Genomic DNA, 8099 nt, shown 5'->3' with positions numbered 1-8099 from the left:
AAAAAGAAATAAAAACAAAATGAAAATCAAAAGAGTCAAGCAAAGATCCAATAGAACAAGATAAGAAAAAAACTAAAGTAAAACACAGAAAAAAATATGGAGTTCGTTTTGTGTTGGCCAAATAGTCTTGGGCATGGGTCTGCCCTGGAGTGTGGCTAATATACCTTCCCAGTATTACGCCATTGAAGAGAAGTGGTTTTCCCCTTGTCTAGCAGGTATCAATTGCAAATAACTTCTTGGTTAGGGTTGGGGCTTTATGTTCACTTCCCCTTCTTAGTCCTGCGATTTTTGTCTGGCTTGAAATTGTGGAGGTCTAAGGCATGCTGTCAGTCTCAGTGAATTTAGATGTACATCAGCCCTGTTGTGTCTCTAAAACATTGCTTACCGTAGCGCCATCCAACAGCTCTGGCTCTTACAACCTTTCCACCTTAGGGGAAGAGATCTTAAGGAAGGCAGAAAAAAGAGAGGGTATGGAACACTTGTGACGTGAAAGTAGAAAGGGACACTGTTTGAGAAGAAGAAACGAACAGAGAGGGGGGCAGTGGAATACAAAAATGAATTAGTAAAAAGTATTTTCTCTCTCACACACATGCACACATGCTCGTATGCATGCACATACTTTTGAAAATGCCATAGCAAAACTCATTGTTTATACGATGACTTAAGAATTTAATTAAGAAGGAAGGAAGGAAGGAAAGGAAGGAAGGAAGAAAGAAAGAAAGAAAGAAAGAAAGAAAGAAAAAACAAGCATTCTGATTCTGAATTCTGGTCGGGCTAGCCATCCCTATGGTCTTGGCTACCTCTTTCACTCACTTAGTAGTTCAATGAACCAAATAAGCACAATGGTCTTACCTCCTATGTGTGAGAAGGGGATGTCACTGCAGTGAGGAAATTAGATCTCTGTGATTGGGTAGAGGTGAAGCAAGGGGTAGAGGGGTACCAGAGTGGGAGGAGGTATACTAGCAGGAGTGTGCATGCAAATTACATATAGGGGATCAAGATAAATATAACCTAACATTTGATAGAAGGAGCAATGGGGAAGAGGAAATGAGAAAGATAAAATCAGATGTTGAATAAACCCAAGAAGAGAGCAAATAAACAAGCGCAATTTACAGCAAGTTCCGCATACTCCGTGAGTCACCTTGCTCAGTGAAATGCCATCCCAATAGCTGGACCACCCCTGAACATCCTAAATCAAATCAGCCTTTCCCATTAGCATGGCACATTCCCCATAGCATGCCTGTTCTTTACAGCAGCACTACCCCCATAATTGTATACCTATATGTTCTCAGTTTATTGTTCTGTCTCTGCCCATCCCAGCCTGCCACTGGGATGTCCGAGCCGTACTCTCTACCTATTGTTTCCTTAGTAAGTATTGACTGAATGAATGAAACTTCCAAGGCATAACATAAAGCCTTCCAAGGGGCCTCTGCTTGGTATGATGCATGCAAGTGGGAAAACCTCAATCCCTCCACCATACTGTGTTATGGCGTGATCCCAGGAGTCATATGGAAATAGAAATATTCTGTTTCTAATTGCAAGGCTCTCCGATAGAAATACTAATGGTAACTTGTAATTTTTATTGCATATACTCCTATGTTTTCTTCTTTTTTCTCTATCATTCTATAATGCATTAAAACCCACAGAAAAGACTGGCCCTTGAGTCCTGTGAATTTCGCCTCTTTTGATAATAAAAACCCTGAAGGGTTGATTAAAGGCCAAACAAAATTTTGCTTAGTACCAATCTCCTGCTCTGTTAGGAAATCATCAAAATAACTGGGCAGTTTATTAATGAAAACTGGCTTCCCCTCTGATTCCAGGATGATGCTAGTAATCCGGCTGTCCTAAAACTAAATGTCAATACACATGTCCACTGGGACCATTGATACTGCCCTCCAAGAACAGTTTGGTTGAATGCTGTCCACAGCAATTACATTCACAATGTTGTACAGCCCTGGAGTATAGTCTTTAGGCTTCTGGAGAGAGTCCAAGGTGAAAAAGATGATGTCGTCTACCACGCCAGTTCTTCCATCAATACTGGTCACACAGACCTATGATGAGAAATGAAGACACTGAGTATGGAGAAGCAGAGCCCACCACAGATGACCCTCAACAACCCCTTGGCTCTCATCAGCAGGTCCCTTGGCCCATCACTGATTCTCATCCTAGACACACAGGGAATACCTGAAAACTGTATCGACACATTCTATTCCTGTGTGATGAGAAGACATGTCCCTCAAGCTACCCAAGGTGGCCCCACACTCTATCTCCCGTGTGATGAGAGGATGTGCCATTCGTGTTAACCAATATGGTCACACAGTATACCACCCTGACTTTACATCTAATTCTCAGGCTGTACCGACCATGGTCTTACCCACCTTTATCAGCAGGCTGAACACCTCAAACCCAGTGCACTCAACGTTTACCCACAATTGCCTCACAGTCAAGGTGCTTTCTAACTGCTGTTCACAGAACATCCTAACGTCAAGTAAAGCACACAGCCTAGGAATTAAGTATGTGTATATTCTACATTATTTTCTATTATTTCTCTTTTCTTTTTTTTTTTTTTTGGATTTTTCGAGACAGGGTTTCTCTGTAGCTTTTTTGGTTCCTGTCCTGGAACTAGCTCTTGTAGACCAGGCTGGCCTCGAACTCACAGAGATCCGCCTGCCTCTGCCTCCCGAGTGCTGGGATTAAAGCCGTGCACCACCACCACCTGGCCTATTATTTCTTTTTTAATTCACATTCGTGAATGTGTCTACTTTTGCAGGGGATATACTGCCAAACAAAATTCTGAGAAAGAAAGTTATCAGGAAGGAAGGATAGGCAGTTACCTACCCATGACAAGGGCAACATGGAAGCAAATTACCTCATCCATATTCTGGGAGTTTAGCAGGCTCACAGAGTGAATAGTGATGTTTGAAGTACCTGGCTTCAAGGAATACTCAACCAGCAACAAGTCCCCTTTAAAGGGCAAAAATCCTAAAACAGCCAAGAAAATTAGAAGGGTAAATATTATTGCGCTCAGGTCATGTCACATTACCTAAGGCCCTTTGTCACTGCAATAGGATGACCAACATTTCCGGAATGTAAAGTCACTTTTCCAAATGCTTATAGATACCTTTTGGACAGGTATGGTGGCTTGTGCCTTTAATGCCATCACTCCAGATGCAGAGGCAGGTGGATCTCTGTGAGTTTGAGGCCAGCCTGGTCTACAGAGTGAGTTCCAGGACAGGTTCCAAAGCAACACAGAGAAACCCTGTCTCAAAAAACAAAAGATAAAATAAAACCCATCACAGATACCTTGAATATCTTCCTACAATAAGGGAAGTTTATAATCCTTTAAACACTGCTTTTTCTACCTTCATTAACAGTCAGATATTGACAACTAAGAACTGTATGTCTCAGAGAAAGCAATTTGTTAGAATCACTGGTATTCCTCTTCAAATAGCCACATCTCCATTTGGAGAGGCAGCCAGGAACATTTGTAGAAGCAAATTGCTGAATCTGAGTACCTCCCAGTGTACCTAGGCTAAAGTCAAAGTCAGAGGGTCTGACTGTTGAGACTAACAGTGTTTTAGAACAAGGACACATAGAGAAGAGGTGGAGAGAAAAGGAACAAGAACTATTTGCACCCTGGCTTTGCAGTGATTGAAGTATTTTTTATGTAAATCCCTTGCATGCTTAATGTGTTCAGTGGCTAGAAATTGAATGTAGTCAGATGTGCTGGCAAAAGTTTATAATCTCAGTCCTGGAGAGATGGCTCTGTAGTAAAGAGCTCCTGGTGCTCTAGCAGAGGTTTGGTTCCCAGCAACAACATGGTGGCTCAGAACCATCTGAAACTCTAGTTTCAGGGGACCCAAGACCCTCTTCAGCCCTCTTTGGGTACCAGGCACACACACAGTACACATATGTGCATGTAAATACTCATAGACATAAATAAAAATTAAGAATATTGCTACTGGTAGGTCCACCATGTTCCAGGGGAAGCCTTCACATCCTTGAATGTATAAGTAGTGCAGATTGGACTTGATCAGTGAATAAGGAGAGGACACAAAGTTGGGTGTATAGGGAAGAGGGGTGGGCTCGGGGGAGGAGATGAAAATGGTCAAAGTTCATTATATAAAGTTCTTAAAGAACTAAAAAAATGCAAACCATACCTCCAGAAAGTAGTTGCATGGGGAAAAATGTTTCCTTGCTTATGAAGATGTTGTCCCGTGTTGCGTAAGTCACACACTTAATGCAAAGTCTTTTGTCAAATTCTGATGGTTCAATACCATAGATAGGATCAGACATGGCTTTTACCTATAATACAAGGAGACAGTGATTGCAGCTAAAATAACAATTACACGCAGATGTTTGTATATGCAAATGATTCACCATCAAAACGATGGCAACTTAACAAGTTGGTTTGTCACAGTTGTAAGGACTTTGGGGACATACGACTCCTGTCAGAGACAGAGTGCTTTATTTTTCACATCAAAACAGACCAGATTCATCAGAAATCACTTAAATGACAGCTTTCAATAAGATATATCATCATGGACATGAGAAGATGCATAAACTGTCTGTGCCTGTTCCATGGTTTGGTAAATGTATTCCAAAAATAAATTGCTCACCTATGTTGAATGCATTCACATTTCCCACTCTACAGAAAATCACAGATATACTCTACCTTGAAGAAGTTCAGAGTTTTCCTGGAAAACTTGTATTCTGCCAGTTCTATTTTTTTAACCTAAGAAATATGATTAATGGGGCTGGAGAGATGGCTCAGAAGTGAATAGCACATATTGGTTCCAGATGACCTGAGTTTGTCTCCAAGCACCCATGCTAGGCAGCTCATAATGCCATAAGCTCTACCACACTAGTGCTAATGCTGTCTGCAGGCATCTATACACAGGTGGCATAAACCCACGGGGACACATGTATACATGTTTAAAAATAAAGTAAATCTTTAAAAATAGAAATAACATGAACAAAGAGAAGAATAAAGATATATCTTCAGGCTTAAGAAAAGATTTTAATATTCTATTGCCCTTCCCAGTCAAATGATCCAATGTGCAGTACAGGGCCACTACATACAACAAGTTACAAAGCAAGATGTGGATCTGATGGAGGTGGGACTTGTATCTTATCTGTTGCTTTCATTGGTTAACTAATAAAGATAACTGCTTGGCCTGATAGGACAGAAAATTAGGTAGGCGGAGTAGACAGAACAGAATGCTGGGAGAAAGAGGCCGAGTCAGGCAGTCACCATGATTCTCCCACCTGACACAGCCGCAGGTTAAGATCTTCCCTGGTAAGCCACCTCGTGGGCTACACAGATTATTAGAAATGGGTTAGATCAATATGTAAGGGCTAGCCAATAAGAGGTTAAAACTAATGGGTCAAGTAGTGTTTAAAAGAATACAGTTTCCGAGTAATTATTTCGGGGCATAAGCTAGCCATGCGGGCGGCCGGGTGCCGGGGATGCAGCCCCGCTGCTCTTATTACTACGTGGATCCTTGTCTTAGGACCGTATGTCAAAAACAGGGTGATTGAATGCTTGCATGTTTGCACTTATATACTCATACAGCTTTTAGAAAGAAACAAAACCAACCCAAGACACAGTGCATGGGGCTTGTAATCCTAGCAATTGGAATGAAGAGACTAGTAGAACGACTGTGAATTTGAGGTCAGTGAAGGCTACATGATGAATTCCAGGCATATGATAAACAGATTAAGAGCCTGTCTCCTAAAACAAGAATAGATAAAATGGAAAAGAAATGAATGTTTGCATAAATTGTGAATTGACATTAGCTGTACAATTCTTGATAAAACAAGAAGATACAATGAGAATACTTATAATATGTTAAAATTATACATAAAATCAAGAAAACAGAGCATTAAGTAAAATAATGGGAAGAAGCATGAACATTTTTCCTAACAAAGATAGATATTTTTTCCTAGCATGGAAAGAGCTATTATGAATTTAACTAATGAGAAGAACAAAAAGAGAAAATTGCTACTTTATCACTAAGATTTAAAGAAATTTGAGAGGTAGGAAATTGTCTTGGTGGGTGAAGTGCTTACTGTGCAACCATAGGACCTAAATGCTGATTCCCAGAACCTCCACATAAAAGCAAGATATGGTGGAATCCATCTGTAACCTCAGTCCTGAAGGTAGAGACAGACAGATTCTGTAACTTTCTGAACAGTTCAGAATAGCCCTAACAGTGAGCTCCAGGTTCTGGGAGAGACTGTCTCTAAATATAAAGGGGCATGAGTAACTGAGAAAAACATGCCAGTGTTGAACTACGACTTCCACACATGTCTGCATGCTGATTCCACATGCATACAACACATGCAGGCAACACACACATATAGAAACCAAAAAATAAAAATTTTTATAATTTGAAATATTATAAATCTATATTAGTTCTCATTTTACAATAATAAAATATACAATTATAAAAATAATAATAGTTTAATAATAGAAATTAATAATCTATGTTTACCAATGCTGGCAAAAGGCTTTTATATAACCTGTTGGTGAGATAATCAATTTAGATAGTATAGCTAAAAGAAATTTAAAGTCATCCAGTGGTATGTAAATAGTGGACATTTGTGTGTGCTAAGTAGATCTTAATTGGTGTATTTAAAAGTATGGCGCACACAGGGCTGCTCGTGCTAATTCTACTAGTTTGAATGCATAGGATAGAAAGCAGCTTTCACTAAGAGATGCAAGCTACGGAGTGGGGGGAGGGAATAGAATGACCATAATTTACTATGTTGTTCAAATACTAGGAGAAGAGATGCAAAAGATTTAGGAACAGAAAAACATCACTGCAGTTGAATTTTAGAGCATCAAGTCTTCTAAACTCAAAGGAGAAGGTCAACTTTGACCCTATGTCCACAATGTTGCTTGTCTTAATCCAAGAGGAATAATCAAAATGCCATTACTGTGAGGGAATGTTAGCAAACTCAGGCTTACTTTGATGGTTTTCACTGCGTGAGTTGTTTCATCCTCTTCTATAAGAGCAATGACGCTCATTCCAACATTCACTGGAACATTTCCACATACCATGTCAGGATTAAAGAAGATGGTTTCATTAATCCAGCCATAGTCGGGGCAGAGATGGGTCACAATTCCTCTGACAGACTTCAGCTTGAAGTTATCTATGAGACAGGTAAACCAAGGTCACACTGGCTCCCATCAAATACAAGCGACACACAAGTCCTACTCTGACCAGCTGTGCAGATGTGAGCACATATTGTCACTTCTCTGAACACAGTAACCATTTCTGCTCCCTAAGGTTGTGACTACCGAATGACACCTCCATGGCATCTGTGGGTGACCTGTCCCAGAGAGCACAAGTGCAGCAGCGCTCATCTTCCCTGCTCAGGAAGCTCTGGGAACCCCCACTATTACTAGGGCAAGCCTGCCTGCCTCATCACCAGCAGCAAATGCATAGCCCTGGCTCTAAACTCTGACAGAGCATTAAAAGGTCTGAGCAGATGTAAGGACATGTTTCCAAATTGCCTTTTATTGGTCACAAGCACGATGGGTAAGTAATGTTTGGGGATCTGGCTCCAGTATCCTGCTGGGACAACCGGCCACCTTCCTTCATGGTACCCTCCCTATGACTGACTCCGCCCCCTGGCATCAGATAGTGTGTACTTGGGAAACAAGGCCACATTCACTCTCAACGTGAGATGCGCCCCTTCACTGGGGACTACACAGAGGCATCTTGCCTGGGAAAGGCAGAGACAGTACAGCCCACAAAGACTCGTGTCACGTGTCCTTTGAGTTCATCCAAACAGCTTCCTGCCTTGGCACACCAACGGAACTTAGGGAGAGTTCACTGTTCGCCTAACCGCTTGGCAACTTAAGGACCCTCAGACTTAACCGCCACAATGCATGGCGGCCGGTCCCTCCCCGCTATTCAAGCCCCACAGAACCTCATGGTGGAGAAGACCCTTTCTGAGGAGTCTTCTTAGGTGGGGGATACGGGGAGAACGACTCTCAGAGCCAAAGGATTACCTTGAATCTGGAGTTTTCCATCAGATTCTGCCCGCCTCCAAAAGAAATTTAAAATACCGCGCAGAATTCTCTGCAT

General features: G+C 41.4%; 1 protein-coding gene across 1 annotated transcript; it reads right to left on the bottom strand.

Moving 5' to 3' along the window:
* Window positions 1–1850: 1850 nt before the first annotated feature.
* On the bottom strand, window positions 1851–8099 carry LOC121437486 (cancer/testis antigen 55-like). The gene is made up of 5 exons (XM_041637353.1): window positions 8024–8099; window positions 6974–7158; window positions 4161–4305; window positions 2870–2982; window positions 1851–2051 (listed from the first exon to the last, which is right to left on the bottom strand). Exons 1-5 carry the CDS (start codon window positions 8097–8099, stop codon window positions 1851–1853), a joined length of 720 nt encoding a protein of 239 aa, XP_041493287.1.

The sequence above is a fragment of the Microtus oregoni genome, unplaced genomic scaffold (genome assembly GCF_018167655.1).
Source record: "Microtus oregoni isolate MIOR12 unplaced genomic scaffold, Mior012 000052F_ref0000163, whole genome shotgun sequence".
NCBI classification, from domain to species: domain Eukaryota; kingdom Metazoa; phylum Chordata; class Mammalia; order Rodentia; family Cricetidae; genus Microtus; species Microtus oregoni.
Note: the sequence above shows the minus strand (reverse complement) of the source record. Positions and strands in the feature narration are given on the sequence as shown.